The sequence below is a fragment of the Balaenoptera acutorostrata genome, chromosome 12, assembly GCF_949987535.1.
Source record: "Balaenoptera acutorostrata chromosome 12, mBalAcu1.1, whole genome shotgun sequence".
Classification (NCBI taxonomy): Eukaryota; Metazoa; Chordata; class Mammalia; order Artiodactyla; family Balaenopteridae; genus Balaenoptera; species Balaenoptera acutorostrata.
In genome coordinates, this window is record NC_080075.1 from 38,236,400 (window position 1) to 38,261,124 (window position 24,725).

The 24,725-nt window shown below is 46.5% G+C and overlaps 1 protein-coding gene and 1 non-coding gene across 3 annotated transcripts in view; both read left to right on the forward strand.

Annotated features, from left to right (window-relative positions):
* SPRED2 (sprouty related EVH1 domain containing 2) overlaps positions 1-24,267 on the forward strand; it is a 123,280-nt gene extending 99,013 nt beyond the window's left edge. For both annotated transcript variants that reach the window (XM_057558074.1, XM_057558075.1), the window contains exons 4-7: positions 288-456; positions 2,635-2,699; positions 18,560-18,709; positions 20,979-24,267. In XM_057558074.1, the coding sequence (XP_057414057.1) occupies positions 288-456; positions 2,635-2,699; positions 18,560-18,709; positions 20,979-21,644 (1,050 nt within the window). In that variant the 3' untranslated portion in view covers positions 21,645-24,267. The remainder of the gene's footprint in view (positions 1-287; positions 457-2,634; positions 2,700-18,559; positions 18,710-20,978) is intronic.
* Positions 11,713-11,785, forward strand: TRNAG-GCC (transfer RNA glycine (anticodon GCC)). Its single transcript has one exon. It is a non-coding gene; the product is annotated as a tRNA-Gly (tRNA).
* Positions 24,268-24,725: the final 458 nt, after the last annotated feature.

Here is a 24,725-nt window from a genome sequence, read left to right on the forward strand (position 1 = left end):
TGCCCCCTAGTCAGGGGCAGGAGGAAGGAAAATGAGTGACATGAAGAGCATGGTTAAGGGGTACAGCAATACAGCGAGGACCACCAAGGGTGCGGGGTAGCAAGGAGTGGATGGTCAACAGAGGCAGACAAAGCCTTCCTCCAAGAAGCCTTCAAAGATGCGTGAAGGCAGAGGGGAGGGTTTTCATTAGTTGCCACCAAGGACGATGGTTCCTAGTTAGATTTTTGTAACCAGACACAATCATGACGATTTAACAAGTAACCCGCCTGTGTGTTTCAATCCTTCAGGTGGTATTGGAATGCTATGTGAGAAAGGACTTGGTCTACACCAAAGCCAACCCAACCTTTCATCACTGGAAGGTCGACAATAGGAAGTTTGGACTTACTTTCCAAAGCCCTGCTGATGCTCGAGCCTTTGACAGGGGAGTGAGGAAAGCAATCGAGGACCTTATAGAAGGTATTGAATTTATCGCTGCATTCTCAGTGGGACTATGGGAAGTTTCCAGGTTCTTTTTAATCGGAATTGTCTGCCATCATATATTTGTGGATTATTTGCAGGAAGGTTGGGGGCCAGGTCAGTAGAGGCCAAAACTTTAGGAACATCCAAGGAGAAAAAAACTTTAAGTGACAGTGCAGGGGAAAAGGAGATGGGTTTCAGAGTAATGAGTGATTCCAATTGGTTTTTAGACTCTGCTCTGAAAAGACAAGTTCTAGACTTCCATGTGAATGACTTTTTGATGTGTTTTACCTTTCCCTGACTATTGAGAAACCGCTTTGGTCAGATTTGGTCCAGAGGTGGAGAATAGATTCTAATGGGCCCAGAAATCTCCATGCCTTCCCACTGTTGTGTAAGGAGAGCCCAGGGGGTACGTCTGCCACTGAAAAGGCGAAGGAATCTGTGACTCCTTAGTCCGTGGGTGAGCAGCTGGTAAACACTGTGTTGCATTTAATCGTGGCCTGGAAGGCTCTTGGGCAGTGAGTTCTCGTGGGCTTTTCTAGAGTCCACAGAGTCCAAACACACAAATTCTCCACTTCGACACATTCAGTTATAAAATCAAAGGGTTCAAGGTTCCATAGCCAGGGCCCTGTGAATAAAGGAATATTAAGCAAGGCATGGTAAAGCCAAATTCAGAATTTGGGGAGATTAATCACAAAAGAATATGTGTTTTATTTGTATATGAAATAAATATGTTCTGAAGTCATTTTCTTCATTGCGGATTTGGGGGAAGAGAGAAAAGCAAATCTCAAAAGAAAAATCTCTTAACATCAGCAGGGAGACAATTCTGGCTGGAACACGAATCAGGGAACTGCAATCCCAGGGTGGCCAAAATGAGTAACAGCCAGTGTTCACATCATAGATCTGACACAAGTGGCAAATGTTTAAAATCTTGTTATTAAACATAGCTTTTAAATGTTTAGAAGAGAAAGTAGCTCCTGTATTACTGGTAGAAGCAGTATGTCCATGTACTTAGTCACTGAAGCTACACACAAAATTTGATTCTCTTGTAATTTTTTTCTCTGTATACACTCTACCTAGCTCTGTTCTATCAAACTTGCCTTAAAAGTTGATTGACTAGAGTAATTCAAATAGTAGAGAAAAATCCTCAGATATCAATAGGAATTGCACACAGGGTATTGTGGGACTTGTTTTTCCTCCTGTGATCCCGCTTCAGAAATTTAAATGTTTCTCATTCCTTTCTGAGCAAGTCTTTTGATTTCAGTTTCATATAATAGCAAAATATTTTCCAAATGTACATTTTGTAAGACGTAACGAAGAAAAGGAGAAGATAGAGACTAAATTTCCCTTTTGGTAGATCTATCACATGCAAATTTAAGTATGTTTTTCCTTTTGGCCATTAACAGTGTCATTTGATTTGATCCACACATTACAGAGTGGTATTAGGAAGGAAAAGGGGACGTTATAGTGATTTGCCTACCAGAATGAAGAAAGCGTTGAACAAATAAACCAATTGAACCCTAAATGACCATCTTTTTCCCTGATGGAATAAACTGGGTTTTCTGACATGAGCCTAAATGTTGGCCTGCAAAAACGAAGAAAACTCATTGATACCCTAGTATTGCAAGAGAAAACCTCTTTGCCCAGGTATCAGCTTAGAAGGTGGCTCCCACAGTCTGGGGTTTAGAGTACAGTGTCTGAATTTCAGCACAGGAAGCAACCATACTAGCTATTTAGTCAAATCCCCTCATGAGTAAATGAAAAGCCCTGAACTCTAAGTCCAGTTACGCAGTGAGATTGTGGCCCGTCCAACCTGTAGTTCTCCATCCATTGCTTTTCCCACTACACAGTGCGGGCATGGGGGTCACTGGTGGAGGCCTATCGTGATGCATGGCCTCTGTGGTGCCTCTCTGTGTACTTGTTCTCCAGTGGCCAGTGAAGGAGTTTGAGGGATTGATTTGGGAACAACAGTAGGCAAAATTCATTTAGGGAACATGCTGGCTAGAGTCAATTAAGAAGGGTAAATTAAAAGCATTTAATTTCCAGGTAACATATTTCTGCTGGTGATTCACATGTGAAAGGCATAGGATGTGGTTTATTTAAATATACTGTTTTAAATGATTGGCTTTGACTTATCCTCTTTAGAAACACCTTTTTGTGGTTTTTGTGTCTTTTTAGGCTCAACGACATCTTCTTCCACCATCCATAATGAGGCTGAGCTTGGTGATGATGACGTTTTTACAGTAAGTTCCCATCATCCTTTGCTTTCCAGAGGAGTTGGTGAATAATCAGAGAGAGGTTCTGTTTAGGGGCATGAGAGACACTTGGCAATTTGGTGTTTGCTGTTGCTGTTGGGATGCTGTCAGGGAGATCTCTGCCTTGTCATAATTTTGCTGCCCCGGGTTTTCCCTGGTCCCTCATGTTGCCGTGATGCTACAAGGCACATAGTATCAGCTCCCCTAGAGCTGTCCAGGGCGCTCTCCCAGTCTTCCTTCACATTTAAGGTGACTAGCCATCCTGGTTGGCCTGGGACTGTCCTAGTTTTAGCACCGACAGTCCCTAGTCCAGCAAAATACATACTTCAATCCCAGGCAAACTGGGACAACTGGTCACCCTACTCTCAGAGTCTTGCATTAACAACCAGCTCCCCCAACCTCCCTTGCGTGGTGGGTGCGGTGCAGGGGAGTAGCCTTCCTGATGAGTAATTAAACATCTGATAAGAGAGTCCTGAAGGCCGAGTTGAGGTTAGGGCCAAGTGTGCTAAGGCAGGAAACGGCTTGGATATTTTGACACAGCTTGAGTTAATGGGATGTAACTGGAGACAAAATGATTTCTCAGCTTGCCCCTTCACTAAAATTCTGTGCTTTTAGAAGTTAATTAAACAAACAGTTCAGTGTGCACCTGCTGTGTGCTTCGTGCTGTCAGGAGCTGTAGGGCAGCATTTCAAAGTCTCGGCCTTGACCCACAGGAAGAAATACATTTAAATTGTAACCTAGGACACACATCCATAGGCATCCCAAACCAGATCGTATTTCATGCCCGGCAGTTGTGATTTTTTTCTCTTCCTTTTTATTTTCTTCTTTTTATTATGAAACTTTTCAAGCATACAGGAAAATTTAAAGAATAGCACAGTTGAACACCTAGAGTCAACAGTTGTAACATTTTGCCCCATTTGCTTTATCTGTGCATGTGTGTGAACTTACACACGCACGCACACACACATAATTTTTCTGCTGATCCAGTTGAAAGTAAGTCGCCTCTAAATACCTGAGCATGCATCGCGTAAAAATAAGGCGTTCTCCTGTACAACAGCATTACTGGACCTAAGAAAATTAATGGGAATTTCATAATATCATCTAATAGTTCCCCGATAATTCCTCAGTTGTCCCAAGAGTATCTTTTATAAGCTGTGTTTTTATTTAATATTTTAAATATTAGTTGCAACCCTTTAAACTTGATTCCCGACCCACTCATCCTGCAACTAGTAATTTGAAAAACACTACTTTGGGAAGACAGAGGTGTGTGAACCCAGCTCCAGCCCGCATGGAGGTAACCGGGTGGTCAGGACAGCGATGAGATGGGCCTGTGAGAAGCTTAGAAGCCAGCACAGATTGTAAAGTGCTCTGGCCCAAGGTCCTTTTACAAGGAGCGGTGTGGGGGTCAGAGAAGACCCCTGGGAGCTGAGGCTGGACCAGACTTCGGTGGCATTGGAACAGGGTTTGGGAACGGGCTTCAAGGCGGGGAGCGAAGGTGGCAGCAGGAATGCATGTACTGAGTTGCCTGAGCATTGCAGACCCCGACCTGACATGAGTAGAGAGTGCTTGGGACGGGGGTAACGGGGGGGGGGGTGGGGATATGTCAGGAAATGAACTCAGTTGTGCCTCTGCAGAGCGGCTGGTGTAACGTGGCCCTGAGCAGGCTTCCTATAGCGCTCCAAGCAGATCCTCTCGACAGTTGGCATGTTGCTTACATCTGTTCCTTTGTCACGTTTTGAGAGACAAACAACAGCAGGCGGGTTAAAAGGTGGCTTCCTGTGCTCCAGAGCAAAACTGTCATTCGCAGCTGCTTCCCAGCTACCTGCCAGAAGTGATTTATGGAAGCAGGAGAGGGCAAGAGGGAACAGGCTGATGATGGAAGCCAGCATCCCTCCTGGTTTTGTCCTTTAATCCACAGGGAATCAATGTGCTGCTCTAGGGTAAGGCCGAATGCCTGGAAGGATGTATAGAAACAGCCCCGCTGCTTCCAGACACTCGGAAACTCACTGCAGGAGGAGGGCGACTTAATTGCATTCCCTGTGGGCCCTGATGTATATGATCCTTGCCTTCATTCCACTTGTTTACAAACAGGGGCCTATTAATAACAGTACCTCCCTTCCCCAAGACAAGCCCAGTCATTAAGCCACTGACTATTAGCAACATCCCATGTAAGGATGGGAGTGTCGTCAGGGGCTAATGCGCCAGGTTTCCTGTTTGTTCACGAGCTCCCTGTCGTGAGACATTTTGTCCTAAGAAATCAGGGAGATTTCTGAAAGCTGGAGCCATGGAAGAGAGCAGCTGCGTTAACTCCTGTGTAACCTATAGCTTCCCAAGGTTTGTTGCGTTCTAAAACTTCTATTGGTAAGACAGATGTTTAGAACTTGGAACTCATTTATTATAGAAAGAGTATAAATGGTGATAGAGCCTCTTACAACTTATGACGAGCCAGAATGAGAATTTTCTAAGAGAACGGTGTATGTGGGAGAAAACCTTTAGAGACATAACTTGAGGAACCAGGAGTAGATCTTTTGTTTCTGCTGCTGGAACCAGGGGTTTCCCTCTGTTTCAGGGGATTCCTTGGGACCGGGAGGAAAATAGGACATTGGACAACATATGGATGCACGTTCCACGTTGGGGGATGAAGTGGAGGGAGGGGCACCCCCATACCCACCGTGGAGAAGTTGTTGGGCTTGGGTGCTCGCCAAGCATGGGCTGTCTCATACTTTCCTGACTCTCAGCCCCTAAACTAGCCTGTCCCCCTGCCTTCTCAGGATGGTAATTAGCGTCCAGCTTAGCATGGGTGCACGTGTGTGCGGACACATACACACATACTCTGCCCATGCGTCTTGCCAGTCGCCAACACCATTGCCTCTGCAGTCATGCCACGCCTCTCCTGCCACCAGCCTGGTGTGTGTCCACATCTTTCCTGATGGAGCCGCCAGCAGAGACTCCAGATTAGCCACTGCTCTGATTTTCTGAGTCTTGGGCTATTTATCCATGTGTCTTAGTATTCCTCCCTGAACCAATTATGATTGTTCTCTCTTCTTTCAAATCCCATAGGACTCTTGTTTATTTCTCTCTTGCTACTTGAAAGCCTGCGGCTTTTTTTGGTTTTCCTAGGACTCTTGTTTATTTCTCTCTTGCTACTTGAAAGCCTGCGGCTTTTTTCGTTTTCGTATTTTATCTGCTGAATGAATGACTCTTCAGCTAATTAGAAGCAGTCCTCATTATAGTCTCTACAACCTTATAAAGCTTTGCTGTATAGGTGCTCAATAAATGGGTGCTCTGAACCCCAATAGAGTATGTAACAATCCTAGGGTTTCATATTTTACTCATTGGCTTTATTGCTATCCTGGGGGACCATCTGAAGGTGGGTGATTTTGAGGGATTCTCAGTAGCTTCATGTCCTATTTTTCTCGCTGTGTTTTCCGACGCATCTACAGCTAGGAGACGAGCTCCGAGCATCATCACCCACTCCAAGCCTTTGGCTGTTCATGCTCCTTGTTGCCTTCCACCCCGCACAGTCTCCTCTGCTCCCTGGGAGACCTCAGATACCGTGATCCGTCCAGGTGAACGCAAATACCTAGGTGGCCAGGGTGTACCCGGCATTAAATACGGATGTGGGAGGGAATTCCAGTGCCTGAGCCATTTGGTACAAATTTGTAAGATGAGTAATGCAGAGGGTATAAAGCAACGACAACAAAGGCTAGCGTTCTGTGGCGGGCATTTGGGGGCCCTGCTGAGAGTCAGCCCACTCTCATCCGTGCCTCTGGCAGACAGCTTTTCATTTCTCTCCCCAGAGCCGGGGAGCCTTGAGAGGGACAGAATGGAAGGACCCTCGAGAGTCTGCCCCTCTGTTGTGCTTTTGTCTTGTGGGGGAGACACGTGCCCTGGCGTGTCTTGTGGAGGAGGCCCACGTGCACTTGAGAGATGGACAGTGTAGCTCCGCGGAGAGGCCGAGCTGCTTTGCTCCACAGCCTAGGACTGACATTTTCCTGGCACCCTACAGTCGAAGACTCTGGGCCCAGAGGGTTTGGGGCCCACAAGGAAGGGGGTCATCGGGGATGGGGAGGCAGTGAGTAAAAGGGACTATATAGAACTAGAGAGGCTCTGAGTTTTATAGCCATTTAATGAACAATTTTCCAAGTTCCTATTTTGTAGGATTGGATCCATTGAAACCTGGCGGTTTATTTACTGCTGCAGAGCTCTAAAATCATTTACAGATGTTATTAGCATCTTCGTAGCTAGACAAGGAGAATTTTAATACGATCTTGGGAGAATGCAGCTGCAGGGTACACGTACTTCCAGAGCAGACTCGTTGAGAATCTGTGGTCAAGTGCTGTCGGTGCTTCAGCTGTCATTGTGCTGAGTGGCTGGATTCTGTCTCTAAAGCTGGGGGATTAGGGAAATATTTGCTTTATAGAAAGATACTTGGGGTGTATAAAATAGCTAAGTCTTCATCTTCCATAATAAGAAGGCCTTAAATAATATCCAAAGCTGCAAATCAGGAAAGAGTAGTATTAACAAGATGCTATTAAAAAGATGGAGAGAGAAATACAAGGAGAAAGAGCCACAAGAATTGAAGGTTTATTTCTCTGGGGAGTGAGAAGCTGAGATGGGAAGGGGCGGGATCGCTACTTGAGATATTAAATGATATACACGTATTGATTTTTTTTTTTTAAGAAAGAAAAAAACGAGAGGGAGTTTTCTCAAAAAGGCGGGGAGGGGGGTGGTCAAGGGAGGAGGAGGAATCCAGCAATCCTGATTTCCCCCATCTGGGGGTTTAAAGAGACTGAAGAGACGCAACAGAGGTTGAGTTGTGTGGCTCTCCGTGCTCTTCTTCCGGCTGTTTTTTTCTGCCTAGTGTTAGGAAGCAGTGTGTCCACCGTGGAAATAATGGCACATTAAAGGTAGGAGACCTGACAAGAGTTAGCTGGAAATGTTTGGCTTGCAAGGAGGTGAGAATAGCTGTAGACATGCCAACTCCTCAGAATTCTAGGTCTTGGAATTGGAAGGGATTTTTTTCCACGTCAGCTGAGCCAGCCTCCTTCCTTCTGGCAAACAAAGTAGGATTTGCCTCATTTTATAGACACAAGTCGTGGAGTCAGATGGGCGACTTGCCTAAGATGACACAGCCAGTTCATAGTGGAGGAGCAATGAACACCATCTCCTCGCTTATCCCGTTCACCACTGCCGTTTTGCTCTACGTTTGTTTAATAATTTTATTTACGGTATTTCAGCTGCTGTATTTTTTATATGTCAACCTTATGCAAGAGTTATGTTTTAGGTTCTCCTGGACCCAAGTTGGAAAGGGGAGAAGAGATAAGAGGATAAATATGTAACCAGTGCCCCGTGTGGCCCATTCATGTGACAGACTTGGAGCCTGAGTGTGTGTTACAGCCTAGAAGTCCCCAGGATAGAAATAGGAAGGCCAGCCCTATATGAGGTTTTTTTTTTCTTTTTCTTTTTCTTTTTTATTTATTTGGCTCTGCTGGGTCTTACTTGCAGCACACAGGATCTTTTAGTTGCGGCACCTGGGATCTTTAGTTGTGGCATGCGAACTCTTAGTTGTGACATGTGGGATCTAGTTCCCTGACCAGGGATCGAACCCGGGCCCCCTGCATTGGGAGTGCATAGTCTTAGCCACTGGACACTAGGGAAGTCCCTGTAAGGTTTTGATTTATTTTCCCACCTCCAAGGTTTATTCTCCCATGTCAGTATTGCTTCTGGATTTGGGCAGCACTTCTCAATAGGGATTCCTATTGAACCCCTCACACTTTACAGCATCCATCCTATGTAACGAGTTAACTTCTCTCTTGTGCACCTAGAATAGCACTAACTGTGTACCGTCATTTGCAGAATCGAGAAGAGTCATTCATACCATTTTGTGTAGGTCGGAATTCTCTCCTAGAACCCAGTTAAGAAAGGCTGGTTGGAAAAAAAAAAAAGGCTGGTTGGGATATATGTATATGTATAGCTGATTCACTTTGTTATAAAGCAGAAACTAACACACCATTGTAAAGCAATTATACTCCAATAAAGATGTTAACCAGCCTTTCTTTTTTTTTTCTTTCTTTGTTTATATTGTGGTGTTTCATCGTCCTTTTAATTGTTTAGGTAGGCAGTCCTCCTTCACGTAGGAAAAATGTCTTTTACAGCGTTGTCAAATTTTAGCCACGTTTTTGCCCAGACTGGAAAACGTGGTTCTTCCTCGTGCCCTATGCTTGAACCATTGATATCCTGTTCCTCACAAGCTGCATTTGATTACTTTCTGGCTATTCAGAGCAGTTGCTCCTAATGACATCTCCAACCCCTCCCATCCACTTCAGGTATTTTCTAAAGCGTGGCTAGAACATGTGGTTGAAACCAAAGTATGAAGCAGCAGTTTGTTTCGTCCTAGGTGAGCTTTTGAGTCTTTGCAAGTTGTGGTTATTTTCATTCTTGATTAAGTAGAAAAAAATGAATTTGTGGAATTCTGAAAATATCAAGCTTTCACTTATAGAAGCAGAAGACTGCAGCATACCACAAAATTGTCCTTTTCTTGAAGAGTTTTTTCCACCTAATCCATCCCCAGCACACATTAAAACTGAAGGCAAATCTACCAGTTTTGTAATAAATGGGGTTCGTTTACTGATTTTCTAAGAAAGGGGATGTTTTTAAAAGGTAAAGTGGCATGTGACTCCTGTTTGTGCAGAGTTTGGAGGTTGGGGAGAGGCCAGGAGTCTAAACTTGGTTCTGCCATTAATTAGCTGTGATCATTGATCCTTTTGGACTCAAAACCTTCCCAGGGTGAAATATTTCCTTTGAGTTTCTGTTTGCTGGCCCAAGGGGAGGAGAAGGAAAGGTACTGTGGTGTGGAGCTATCCCTGGCACTGTGCCCTGCACTTTCATGTACGATACTGTATTTGGTCCTCACAACTGACCATGAGGTACTTATTGACACTTCCATTTCTGCAGATAAAGTCCCCAAGGCTCAGAGAGGTGAAGCAACTTGTGCTCCGTTCCATACACTGTTCACCTAGAATGCAAACCCCAAATCTGCTTCCTGCCTTTCAGAGAACTTTAAGAAAAGGAAATATCTATTCAATAAGTTTCAATAGATTTCGCATATGAAATATACCAGATTCTCATCATTGCCAAGGAGCCACCTAAATAATGGACTTTTCAACTAGTACATTGGCTTAAAACCTCAACTGACTTCTTCAGTGGCACTATGGGGTTCTCTTGTGCCCGCCTGAGAGCCCCAGTCTCATTTTAGAAGATCAGTTGATCAAAAATGTTTCTGTGGTCTTTACCCTTGGAATTAAGGGATTGGGATAGAGTGGTGCAGGGAGAGAATAAGTAAAAGAGAAAATAGGTTGAAAATGTAAATTACCTCTACAGAGTTTGACTGGTGAAACTAATCTATGGGGGTTTGTTAAGAAAAGCAAAAATGTTTTGGGGGAAGGACAGCTATGCTTTGTGCATGAGACCAGGGAGCAGCGTCCCATAAATGCTGCTGGCTGAGACCCAGCACCGCACGGGGTGGCATGGAAGTTCTCAGAAGATGGGTGGGAGCTGCTTTATCTTCTGAATGCCAGTAATTATCAAGCTCACATTGCACAGTAAGAGGAGGATCTTTTTATTCTACACGTAATACCTACAGTGGATAAATTAAAGCAATTAAATGTCTAAGGTTCAAACAAAAGCTTTGAAATGCTCTCAATTTCAGGAAGCCCAAAGGCGTTTTGGTAGTCCACCAACTTGTGTCTTTCTGCACTTACACATGTATCATCTCATCTTTTTAAGCTGTGGATAGTAATATACTACTATTTCCATTTTATTAATTCATGCAGAGTACATGTTCAAGGTTACCTGAAACCCGCTTCCTGGTCACAGCCCTGCCAGTGAAGCTAAGCTGTGGGTTTATCAGAGTCCTTTCCTTTCATGTCAAAATTTCACCTAATTTCAAAGTTTAGAAACATAAAACTTTTTTTTCTATAAATTTATTTATTTATTTTTATTTTTGGCTGCGTTGGGTCTTTGTTGCTGCGCGCGGGCTTTCTCTAGTTGTGGTGAGCGGGGGCTACTCGTCATTGCAGTGTGCTGGCTTCTCATTGCTGTGGCTTCTCTTGTTGCGGAGCACGGGCTCTAGAGTGCGCAGGCTTCAGTAGTTGTGGCGCGTGGGCTTAGTTGCTCCGCGGCATGTAGGATCTTCCCGGACCAGGGCTCGAACCCGTGTCCCCTGCGTTGGCAGATGGATTCTTAACCACTGCACCACCAAGGAAGTCCCAAAACTTGTGTTTTTTTTTAATGTGTGGGAATTTTGGTTTTGTTGTTGTTTTTCACCGTAGAAGAATGCCCACTTTATCTATCCTCCGGGTCCTGGACAGGATAATGTCTTAGAGTCTAGGACAGAGTCATCTCCTTTCCCCCCCACCAGCAGCCTCTTAGACCCACACTGCCTGCTAGCTGGAGCTGTAAAAGATTTCCTGCTCTGCTTGCCTCTTTGAAAGAGGACACCTGGAACCAATGTAGGCCCTGAGGACAGGTGAGCCAGTGCGACCTGTTGACAGAATGGGGGACAAGTTCCTGTTTACCAAAGGGGAAAGGGTTGGCCACAGGCCTGCTGGTCTAACAACTACTGAGGGGAAAGGCTTGCTTTGCTGAAGAGTTAGAAACAACAGTTCAGCGCCAAACCACCGGAGCCGGCAGCCTCCTGACGCCCAGAACAGTTTACTGTCTTCTGAGAGGCACAAGATGCCCAGACTTCCATGAGATCAGTCTCATCTCCCAGCCCGAGGCTGAGAAGAATGCTATATACTTATATATAAATGCACGTGTGTATACATGCTTTTTTAAAAAATAAAATGGAAGCCCCTGCAATAGGAAGAATATTGAATATTGCTTTGGTTGTATCAGTGGCTGAAATCTATTTTGGTGGTAGATTGCAGTAAAAATAATACAAATTGGGGTCATAACTACTAGCTAGCCGTCTTTAAAAATTCAAAACATCGGGGATTCCCTGGCGGTCCAGTGGTTAGGACTCCGCACTGCCACTGCAGGGGGCCCAGGTTCGATCCCTGGTCGGGGAACTAAGATCCTGCAAGCCACAGGGCACAGCCAAGAAAAAAAAAATTCCGCAGCATCTATAAGACAGGGCAGAATTCTACTTTTATCAATCTGAATTAATCCTGCAGCTTTTTTTCCTATATGGTGATGACTTCTTATTTATTTTTTATTGAGGTATAGTTGGCATACATCCTGTGGCTCTTGAATCAACTAAGCAATAGACTTTGACTCCTCTGTAATGTTCTGAGGAAGGCAGAAGGATTACACATAAAACTTTTAGAACTCAAACAGACCTTGGAGATCATCCAGGGCGACTCCCTATTTTACACATGAGGACACTGAGACCCACAGAGGTTAAACAACTGGCCCAAGACATGTGGCCTAGCCTGGCCTGGAGTCGAGGTTTCCCAGTTCCCTCCGAGTAGTGCTATTTTTGCTTAACGTTTCCGTATGATTCCTGGATGGCGCAGATTAGCTCCTTAAACAGTTTCTTCACTTTGTTTTCTATGCCTTATTCAAAACACATAGGCCTGTCACTCTCCAGAAATGGCTGCTCGGATCAGGCTTGGCTGTACGAGCTGCATGTTCACATCAGCTCATGTGCTCCTGGGGATACAGAGAGGATCAAGCAGCTGTACTCGTTTGCTTGCCTCTCTGGAGGTGGCATCCGTCCCATTTGTCTCCATCCCCAAGAGGGAGAAGAAAATCGATGGTTGGTTGCCAGCCTTCCAGTGTTTTCCCTACCAGTGTGGACTTGATCAGGCTGGTCGTGTCTCTACTTTATTAAGCTTGGAGGGGCCACTCTTTCATGTTAGTACATCCTGACTCTTGCTTCCACCTCCCTTCCCTTTCTTTTCTCAGCCTCCTGTGCTTCCTTATTAAACTCTTGTCTCAGATTACTGCCTTTAGGACCAGGGGCCATGCAAAGCTATTACTCAAAATATGTGTTTTAATATAACCACAGAAAAATTTGAAAATGTAGTCAAAGGTATACCCCTTAAAAGGGGGACCAAATTTAGGTGGTTAAGAAACGTAACTCCCGTACATAAAATAGATAAGCAACAAGGATGTACTATATAGCACAAGGAACCATATTCAATATCTCGTAATAACCTATAATGGAAAAGAATCTGAAAAAATGTAAGTGTCTGAGTCACTTTGCTGTACACCTGAAACTAACACAATATTGTAAATCAACTGTACTTCAATTTTTTTAAAAAAAGAACTCTCATGTTATAGCTATTGTTCCAAAGTATAGAAGAAGGTAGAACACTGCCTAGCTCAGCTTACAGGACTAGCGTAACCCTGCTACAAAAATGAGCAAGAAGAGCTCAAGTAGAGGAAAAACAGGGGCCAAACTCACTTATGAATCTAGACGTAAAGTTTTAAAGTAAAATATTACCAAATCACATCAAATATTTATAAAACAAATGTAATGAAAGACCAGTAGAGTAGACCATATCCCAGACATGCAAAGATGGTTTATATTAGCAAAGTTTAACTGTTTGATTCGTACATTAATGAAACAAAGGTGAAAGACTGTAATCATCTCAATAGTCACAGAAAAACCATCTGGTTACATCCAACATCTTTTGGTGAAAACTCTTAGCAATCTAGAATACAAGGAAACTTTTTGGAACTTTATACATTTATTTATTTTATTTATTTATTTTTGGCTGCTTTGGGTTTTTGTTGCTGCGCGCAGGCTTTCTCTAGTTGCGGCGAGCGGGGGCTACTCTTCATTGCGGTGCATGTGCTTCTCATTGCGGTGGCCTCTCTTGTTGCGGAGCACAGGCTCTAGGCGCATGGGCTTCAGTAGTTGTGGCACAAGGGCTTAGTAGTTGTGGCTCGCAGGCTCTAGAGCACAGGCTCAGTAGTTGTGGCGCACGGGCTTAGCTGCTCCACAGCATGTGGGATCTTCCTGGACCAGGGCTTGAACCCGTGTCCCCTGCATTGGCAGGGGGATTCTTAACCACTGCGCCACCAGGAAGGTCCAAAACTTTGGGAACTTTATAATCACTCCAGTTATCTGGAAATATTATATATAACAGAGAATCATTAGAAGTCCCGCCAAAGTTAGGTTCAAGACAAACAGCCATTCTGTTTTTCCATATCATGCTGGAAACCCTGGCAAAATGTAGTAAGGCAAGAAAAAGAAGGTACAAATATTGGAAAGGAGACCAGACTATCTTTTGTGGGTGACAGGATTTGCTTAGAAAAGTCCAGAGAATCATTGGATAAAGCATTTGAATTTTTATGAGTTAAGCAAGGGGACCTGATCACAGGATCAGTAACTTTTCTATATAATCAGTAGTAACTGTTTAGAAAATGGAAATGCTTAATCTCATTTCGTTTTTGCAATAACCCTGAGGACAATTTTTGCTCCATTTTGCAGATGTGAAAACTGGAGTTAGAGGTCACCTTGACCAAAATCAGACAACTTATAATTAGCAGAGAATTGATTCAAATCAGTCTGCCTGGGCTGAGACCCTGTTTTTTAGCATTATAACATTCCATCACATTTCTGTTGTTCAGTGCCTCATGTTAGGTTACAGGCTTCTCCATTGGACATCTTATTAACAGGGGCATTGACATTGAGCTGGAGTCGAACCCAAACCCAGAGGCAAGATTTTTTGGCGGGTACATTTGCAGGTGACAGTGGTTGTGCGCACTGCTTCACGTCACACGGGACCTCCTACAAGTGGGCGGTGCCGCAGTGGCAGTGTCTGGCCTTGTTCACAGTGGGTGGCATCACAGGCTGGCTCTGCCTGCTCTCTCTGACTCAGGAAGCCTGCCGCTGAAGCCACGCCACTAAGGAGCCTGAGGTCCCCAAGCACAGAGGACCTCTGCTTTTGTTCTTCTTGAGCTCAAACCTGCAGCACTTCCGAGATTCCCTTGCCCCACCAGCAAGGCGAGTTGAAAATGCAGCCAGTCTTTCCAGGTTGAAGGTGAAGCTCTCGGATTGGTAGGTTGGTGGGTGTCATTAGCTTGTGCACACAAGTAACAGAGATATGTTCTAGAATCTTGCTTGTTGATGTGCGTATGTGCACGGCCTAGTGGCTGCTTTTCTCCACGAGCAGAGAAGGGGGCACCAGTCCAGAGGTACGTGTGGTGAAAGGTTTTCCTCTCGCCTCTCTTGGAGATACCCTGATAGTACCTTCCTTCTGTTGGTAGGTCACTTGAGCCCCTTGACAAGATTTATCTGATAGCAGAGATGTGAAGCCTCAGCTTCCGATGCAACCTCTCCTGCGTGCTCTAAGCCCAGAGCAGGCGGGCGCGGGGACACTGTGGGCTGGGCTGGGACCTCCCCGCAGGAGGCAGTAAACTAGGGGCACACCTCAGCCTTCTGGCCCCCCGCTCCTCTGTACAGATGTGTCGTCAGATTAGGAGAGTTCGAAAGGCCTTTCTCAGTCTCACGTTCTCTGAATTGTCAGAAAATTGTCCAGGAAACTTTGCACTTTACAGTGGGAAGAGGCTGGTCCGGGCTGGGGAGGAAAGATGGGAGCATCAGAGGGGGAGTCTGATTGGCTGAGGAGGACTAGGAAATAGCGGGTGTGCCTCGTTTCTCAGAATGACTTTCCCTACATTGTTAACCTGGACACAGGTCACAGAAAACAGGGTGGATTCAGGTGACTAACACAGGTGACGGATGTGTTGACTGAGTTTCCGAGAACTAAATGGCGAGTGCATATTACAGTGTTTTATACGAGGGTAGCTTCTAACCTAAGACGTGCCTGGCACATGGCTGTTGGATAAGAGTTTAACCCTTGAGATCTGAATCATAGTGAAGGGCCCTTATCTACTCATTCAGAAAGTATTTATTGAGATCTGTAGAAACCTTTGTATTCTGAGACGCCATCCCCTTTTCTCCTGGGTTTGTATGAGTCAGGGCACACCGTCTTACTTGGAAAAGTTGTACTCGTATTAATCTCACCAAGATTAACACAGAGCAGGCACTGGCGTGGGCTCTCCTGGGCTTGCGAAGCAGCGATGTGGTGCGTTGAGATCCCACCGGGCTTGGCGGGCAGGGGCTGCATTTCAGTCCAGCTCTGCCAATGGTTGCCTGCCACCGGTCGGCAGGATCCCGAATTTCTCCGAGTCCCTGTTTTCCTGTGTGTGATGTGGAGACGATATTTTGCCTGCAGTGGTGGTCACGTGTAGCCAGGGCCTGGTACATCATAAGCCCTCACATAATGTGAGACTGTTAAGGGTTGTTTGCTTTGTCGTGCTGTCAACTTACAACCACTGGTGTGTTAAAAGAGGGAGGCAGGATCTCCAAAGACATAAGGAAAGGGTGGGTGAGAGTTGGAGGACAGACCAGAGTTTGGAAGAAAGTAAAAATTCTTGTGTATCAGTCTGGTCTCTTTCAGTTACTGGGATTTGAGGGGTAAATCGCAACTCTTTCCTATCTGAGTTCTGAACCAATTGAGAAAAAAAGACAGGAGACCTTTCTTTACTGATGTTAGTGCTGGCTTACACCTGTGGGAAGTGGACATTCCAGGAATGGACCCCAGGATTAGACAGACCTGCCCCACCAGGCACACGTGCGCTGGGTCTCCACACCCTCCCCGCAGTGGGGTGGGCCCTCGACCTCCAAGTAGACTGCACAGTCCCAAGAATGGTTGCCAGCACATGCAGTTTGCCAGTTGGGTGGCGCCCAAGAGGTAGAGGAGGGAAGTAGCAGGCTCTGGACACCCTGTTCCATTCCACCTGCTGCAGAGGAGTGAGGCGAGAGAGAGGCCAGGAATGTGATGCAGGTGGAAGGCTGCCACAGAGAAGGAATCGGGACTGGGGGAAAGGTGCACCCAAGGGACGAACCCAACGCATTCTGGGTTAAATTATCAAAGGGAATTGGCTCTTATCTTTGGGACATCTTAGGGTGGATCAGGATTCAGGCTTGGCTGGATCCAGAAGCTCAAGTGGTGTCTGCGGGGGCCTTCTTCCCTTGGTTTTGCCTCACTTCATCCTCACACAGTTTCTTTCCCTGCCGCCTCACCAGGATTCCAGGCTTACAGGACCCTTAGCTCTTAACTTCAGAGATAGAGACAGACAGCATATTTTCTGACCTCTCCATCGGAAATCTCTCTGTATCGCCTCAGGGAGGACTGTGTGTGTGTCCATATCTGAATTAGTCACTGGATTGTGGGATTGGAAACAGCATCAGCCCTGCATCACATGAACCAAACAAACAGAATCAAAGAAAAATCCAGGAGGGTTGGGTTTCCAAAGGCATGCTGCACATGTCCACCAGGTTTTAAAAATTAACGTCGGTTGTGCAGCATAATGGAAATATGGGTGTCTTTTCTTTTTCCTGGATACTTGTACTTCCATTTTTCTGAGCATTTATTACTTTATAGATGGGGGGGAAATAACTTTTATTAGTCTATTTGTTTTTTGTTTTTGTTTTTTTTTTTAAAGGAATTCCTTTATTTTTATTTTTTATTTATTTATTTATTTTTGGCTGTGTTGGGTCTTCGTTTCTGTGTGAGGGCTTTCTCTAGTTGCGGCATGTGGGGGCCACTCTTCATCGCGGTGCGCGGGCCTCTCACTATTGCGGCCTCTCTTGTTGTGGAGCACAGGCTCCAGACGCGCAGGCTCAGTAATTGTGGCGCACGGGCCTAGTTGCTCCGCGGCATGTGGGATCTTCCCAGACCAGGGCTCGAACCCGTGTCCCCTGCATTGGCAGGCAGATTCTCAACCACTGCGCCACCAGGGAAGCCCAGTCTATTTGTTTTAACCTTGCCTTGCTCTCTGGAGGATCTATGACACGAACAAAAAACAGGAAAATAAAAGGGGATAAATAAGCAAATACGATAAGGGGAATATAAGAGTGAGAAGCAACAGCCAAGGAGGAGTTCCTAGATATTTACCAGAAATATGACACCTAGATATCAAGGAAAATATTTTCATTTATTTGAGAAAAAAAGAAGAAAAAAAGGGGGGGGGGGAGTCCATCACTCGAAGGAAGTAGAAGGTGTAGTGAGAATTCTGAGGGGCCCTGGTTTTAAAGGCAGTTGCCAGCTGCACTTGACAAAGCCTTTATGAGCCTATGGCTCCTGGGCCCCAGGGGTGTGGAGAGTGACCATCACCTGGGGTCACCGGGGAGCATGAAACACTTAGGTGGTGGGCATACAGGGAGGCGAGAGGGCCTGTGCTCTGTCCACAGCCACAGGCCATTCTGTTAGCTGATCACCTTCCTAAGACACCATCATGGAGGCTCCAATCTGAACTCGTCGCCTCTACTGGGAAAACAGCTCTGCGCTCACCCTCCAGAGATGGTGACCCCCAGGCTCGCCTCCGAGCCGAAGATTACAAAATTTCTTCCTGGAAAGCCAGTACCCGTGATACCCCTGAGGTATCCTTCATCTCTGAGACGTCCCCAGGCTGGGATTAGCCCCACAAAGGAACATACGGGTTTGATTGTTGCTTGTTTGCATCTCCTCTGCTTACCCGAGGACCTCGCAGCCAGGGCCACAAACAGGTGACCATTCTTGACCCAGCTGGAGCGCACCAGCAGGAGGCCTGGTGCGGTGAGCCCTTCCCCAAAGCCGGTCACTGCTCCCACAGTTTGAGAAAACAAACCCAGCTTTCCAGGGTCTGTGGCTGGGTTTCTCTGCCCCCTGTGTTTAAACAACCTGGCCCTTCAGGGGTCCTCCGGCCTCCCATAGCCAGGATAAACTCGAGATTCTGGGGAGTCCAGCGGGACGCCACCAGTGGGCGTAGACAGTGTGTTAGGTTTTTGTGCGGGTTTGGTTTTTGTTTTTTTAATTAACTTCCGGCTGCCTCCTTCTACACAGACAGCTACGGACAGTTCTTCTAATTCGTCTCAGAAGAGGGAGCAACCTCCTCGCACAGTCTCCTCCCCCACGTCCTGTGAGCACCGGAGGATTTACACCCTGGGCCACCTCCACGACCCATACCCCACGGACCACTATCACCTCGAACAGGTGAGCGGCGGTCTCGTTCCTCGGAGGTCGTGGGGTGGACGGCTCCCGATCCTGGAACGGCCTCCTTCCCCTGGCGTTCAGCCACATGCCAGAGCCTAGGCCTCTTCTTTTCTCCTACTTAGTACCTCGGCCTCCATATTGGAGGTGGTGCAGGCGACTCGCCCTCAATGCAGAGTTTTCTGTGTGCCGGGCACCTCGCCAAACCCTTCATGTGCTTTATCGCCTTTAATCCTCACGAATCACCCACAGGCAGGTCCTCCGCATCCCCAGTTGAGGGATGGGCAGGCTGAGGCTTAGGGAGAGAGAGTCCCTGCTGGAACAAGATTCAAATGCCGGTCTCTGCTCACGCAGGACACTATGCTACCTCCTGGTGGCATACTGTGCGTTAGCATATGCTAACACTATGCGTTCCTGTGTCCAAAGGGCCTCCTGGCTTTGTGTGAAAGCACAGAACTGCGATTGGGACCACAGAATACTGTACACTTGGCTTGAGCGCCCTGGCATCGCGGGCTGCAGGCCCAGGCTTGCTTGGGGAGCTGTAGCTGGAATTCAGTAATTCAACAAATATTTACCAAGCGGCCGTTTTTCAGAGCAGGTTCTCAAACTGTGGGGTGTGGACTGGTGCCCATGTGGGTGATGTGGCCATCAGTCTGCTTTGAAAAGAGAAAAAGCACGAGGCGCTGAGGTTTTATAACATAGATTTATATGACTCTTTTTTTCAAAATCCATTTTACTGTGTGTGCTTCCTAGTATTTTTGGCATTAAAATGTTCTTTTTTAAAATCACATTATGGTAGCCGTAGATGGGAATTGACTTTCTGACTCGCCTTACTTTGCAAAATAAAGTATTAGCAAAGTCTGTGTCAGCTCCCAAGATTTGTTTTGAAATAATGAAGGATTGTGGTTTTCCAAAGTTGGGGAAACTCTGGCATCAAGAATCTGGCAGGAATTAGGGCAAATCAAAGCCGGTGAGACGTGGCCCTTGCCCTCAAGGAGCTCACAGTCTGGTGGGAAGTGATGAGTAAAGCTAATTACCGTGTGATAAATTCTAGGACAATATTATAATGACAATATTGGCAACAGGTGCCAAGCACATCCTGTATGACCGGCCCTATGCTGACACCGCATAGATTCCTTCTCTTCATTCTCTCAGTAGCCGTATGCAGTTTGATCACCAGGGAAACCAAGTCTGAGGCTTAGCGACTTGCTGGTAAATTTCATGGTCCAAATTCCACTCCAGTGAGTTTGCTCAGAGCCATGCTCCTCACCCCTTAAAAAGCCTTCATGCTCAAAGGGCGTCAAAGGTGGAAAATCTCATTGTTTGCCACAACTGGGATGCCCTGTGCAAGGCAGGCTTACCTGCATCAACTCAATAACTATGTATTCAGCACCTGCTCCTCTGGACGAGGCACTGATGCAAACTGTAGCGGGACAACCTGCAGAGATGACTCTTCCTCCCTAAGGGAGAATGCAGGTTGGGTTTGAAGGCTAGAGGGTGTGGCCCTGGGTTGGGCCATTCCGGGCTCAGATTCCATCTCCACCACCTGTGAGATCCTGGCAGGATTCAAACACAGCTGGCCTCTGGAGCCCGTACTCTTACCCTTTGCATATCTCAACATCTTATCTTCCCAGCCAGATTACAAGGTACTTGTGAGCCTCATAGTTTGCTGTTTTGCACATGACCCACAGTGAGACATGCGTTTTATATCATGGCCCAGTAGGCACATGTAATGTACACAAAGATAACAAGGGTACTTACCTTGTAACATGCAGTGCACTCCAGTGTTCTTCTGTTTCTCTGAAAAAAAAAAGAAACCAGTCTTAAAGCGAGCATGCCGTACAAAAACAGGTGAAACTAATCTAAGCTGTTAGAAATCAGGATAGGGGTCACTGTTCCTTACCTTAGGGGTGGGGGTCACAGAAGGGAGGTGAGGATATTCTAGGGAAGCCTCAAGTTCTGCTTTCTGATCTGGGCATGTCCAGCTTCTGAAAATTCACTTTACTCTTACGCTGTGTATACTTCCCCCCCATATATGGTAATACTGCAACAAAAAGGGGGGGAAATGCTGGTCTCCACCCATTAAATTGACTTCCTGACCCAGGAAGGGATTGGGACTCGCAATTTGAAATACATCTTTGACCCACAAGCTGTTCAGTCATTACAGGATGGGTCAGTTCCTTAAAGCAATGCCTTTGCCAAGGTGAAAGATGCATATCGGAGGTTTGTTTTGCCACTGCTATGAAGTAACGCCTCCTTTTTCCTGGGGCAGCCGATGCCAAGGCCCTACCGCCAGGTGAGCTTCCCGGACGACGACGAGGAGATCGTGCGCATCAACCCCCGGGAGAAGATCTGGATGTCGGGCTACGAGGATTACCGGCACGCGCCGGTGAGGGGCAAATACCTGGACCCCTCGGAGGACGCGGACTCCTACGTGCGCTTCGCCAAGGGCGAGGTCCCCAAGCACGACTACAACTACCCCTACGTGGACTCCTCGGACTTTGGCCTCGGCGAGGACCCTAAAGGGCGCGGAGGCAGCGTGATCAAGACCCAGCCCTCCCGGGGCAAGTCCCGGCGGCGGAAGGAGGATGGGGAGCGCTCTCGGTGCGAGTACTGCCGCGACATGTTCAACCACGAGGAGAACCGGAGGGGCCATTGTCAGGACGCGCCCGACTCCGTGAGAACTTGCATCCGCCGCGTGAGCTGTATGTGGTGTGCGGACAGCATGCTCTATCACTGTATGTCGGACCCCGAGGGGGACTACACAGACCCGTGCTCGTGCGATACTAGCGACGAGAAGTTTTGCCTCCGGTGGATGGCTCTTATCGCCTTGTCTTTCTTGGCGCCCTGTATGTGCTGTTACCTGCCCCTGCGGGCCTGCTACCACTGCGGAGTGATGTGCAGGTGCTGCGGCGGGAAGCACAAAGCAGCTGTGTGACTCGGTTTCCCTCCCCACCGCCCTCCGTCCACAGCCCCAGGGGGACTTGTCTTCTCCATCCTCTCATCTCTGCCCGCTCCCGGGTGTACCCAAGGCGCCGTTCCAGCCTGGGGAACCTGCCTGGTGAACTCTGCAACCCCTGCATCAGTCTCACCCACGCGCGCGCGCACACAGTGGTCTAAGGCAAGGAACCGCCGCCTAGACGCTCATGTATTATTAACAATCTGTAATCAGGCTAACTGTCTCGTCATACAGGTGTTGATTTCATGTCCTTCCTGCCCACCTCTTCCAGTTCCAAGGCGCCTTCAGTGGGAACTGCTGATTTTTTGGTGGGTTTTGTCGTTGGTTTTTCCAGGAGCTCCGAAGACCATCTTTCTCTTGGTTGAGCTTGCCTGTGGCTAACGAGCTTGCTTCCTCAGGTTCCTGTGGAAATGGAACGTCAGAATGATGAAACCCTGCCAGACGTATTTTCACCTGCAGTCAGTTATTATGTATAGGAGGTGAGCTAGTTAACAAACTTCTACCACAAAACGAGATCGCTTTAACTTTTCTAAAGCCAAACTTCCCATGTAAGCTGCAGTTTCTATCTTGAGCCCATCATCATCTTCTGTCTCCACACCCCTCCCCCCAAAAAAGTCGGTCAGTTACTCACTGATGCAAAACATTCTCTCGTAAAATGACTGAGAACTGAGCCTTAACTTCAGATTAACTTGCAAGAATCAGGAAAATTCTTGAAACTGCATCGCATCCTCTCAGACCAGGGCTAGAAAGGGGATTCCAGGTTTCTCCGAGCCTCCCTGGTTACCCCTAAAGGAGAACTTTTTAAAATTGTGTCACCACCACTTGTAAAAATTTAGCAATATCAGAAGAAACCGCTAATGAAGTAAGAAATTTTGCTCATTGTTTTGCAAACCAAATAGTCTCTTCAAACCAAACCAGTGTTCTCCCGAACACGGTCCAGTTGAGAAACGCTAAAGGTTGTAAATAAAACTTACGAGAGCTTTTTTCCCCCCCAGTGGCTATTTTCTATTAACTGGGGGAAATTTTAAATGTCATCAGTTTGAAGAGTGGTGGGTTGCATTTTGTTCATGGGTTTGTGTTTTTGTTTTCATTTTGGACTCGATTTCACGTCACCAAATTTCTTCGTTTACACTTGGGAAAAAACAAGGCCATATGTAAAAACCCTTCCGATGCCTAAGTGTCTTTCTCCTGCAAACCCAAACTTGCCACTTTGGGTGCATGGATGGTTAGGTCAGCAGGCTGGGTCCACCTGTCGCCTTGCCACGTAGGAGGCTTCTAATTAGCTGGAAAAGAGTATTTTTCTAATATATTGCAAGGAATAGCCAAATGTTACTGCAGAAGGAAGAAAAGTGAAGAGTGGTTACCTGTACCTAGCATAGTACAATCAGAACGCCGTGGAGACCATAGGGGACAGGCTTGTCAGCGCTGGCTCTTCTTCCCGCCATGATCTTCCTGTGATTATTGCCAGCTGAGCACACGGCCTCATTCCTCTCTCCCCACTCCCCCCATCCCTTCTCAGTTGCACACAGGACATCAGTCTCCAAGGAAAGGGACTTTTTCTAGTCTGCCAATCATATTGAGAAAGTGCTAGCCACGCTTACCTTCCTGGGAATGTTTTCAGCTCACCTGAGAGCCCTTTGCATTTCTTTATCAGATCATCGATGTAAATACCCAGTGTGCTTATGAGTTTGTTGGTAGACGTCTTCGTTTGTCGAAGTGACTGGTTTGGGTCTTCCAGTTTGGGAAAGGAGCAGAGAGTTAATCTGGCAATGCAAGAAAAGAGCCACTTCCCAGCCTGGAGAACATCTAGAAACCTTCAGCCAGCCTCCAAATGCTGTCGAAAGACCATCTTCTCCCCCGTCCTGAGGCATTTTCTCAGGGTCTTTCTCAAGGTCTCCTCTCTACAAAGCACAACACTAATGTATGTTTTGTTAGACCTCAGTTCAAGCGTCCCTATTTATTTCAGTAAGAATACACCTATCCCAGCTGTTTTTGTTTGCCCTCTCTGTTTAGTCATTATCTGTTTCTATCTTCCTTTCCCCCTTGTCCTTTTCCACCCCTCTGAAGAGTTAACGCTAGTGAATCTTACTCCACGTATCCTTTTTGGTTTGCGAAGAAGGCACAAGGAAAGCCATGGGGACATTTATGTAAATACATCTCTCTCTAATTGCCACACTGCAGCCGAACAGTGTGTAGTATTTTCCCAGTCAGCTTTGCCATACTGATGTCAACCATCTAAGAGAAATTATTCAGATTTTATTTTTGTATCTGTGGTAACAAAACATTAACCAAAAGATTTTCTGTTTGGAAGCTTTCCCCAAACCTCGCCCCCACCCCCCACCCCCACCAAAACCACCAAGCTATTTGCTCACATTAACAAATTAAAGTGCCTGAAGCATAATTCATTCTTTACCTGTATACTAAAAACCCCGTTGTATTGATTTTTTTATAATAAGCCTTTTTACCTCTGTGTAAAAAATATATATACAAGTGTATGATGTACATTTTAGTTCTTAACTTTTTTTTATGGTTTCTAATATGTATGACCAACGTAACCATTGCTTTAAAATGTACCATGTAAATATAAACACATCCTATCAGATCGCTGGCTTTGGGATGTTTGTCCGGAGACAGGGTGGCGTTCGAGCCTGTGCGGACGTGGGAGCTCTCGCACACAGGATGGGAAGGGGTTTCCTTTCGAGGAGGATGTGTGGACACCGGTCTGTTTTTGAGGCCCTTCCCGCCTCTGGTTATGTCATATTCCCTTAGGGGAGACTGCAGCTCCTTGGGCTCGGATGCCTCAAGTGAAAAGAATGCTGTATCACCGCCCAGGGAACACCCCCTCTTCCTCGGCCTGGCTTCCCCCATGCGTGCTCCTCAGACAGAGCAGCTGTACTTCCTCCGGCTTGTTTCCCACTGATTCCTGCTGAACCTTAAGAGAGAGTGTGTGTGTGTGTGTGGAGTTTGGAAGATAGTTTCTCACAGAACACAATTGTTAAAACTGCAAGATCCTTGGTCTCCTCAGAGCGGTTGGATTTTAGTGATATTTGGCCCCCTTTC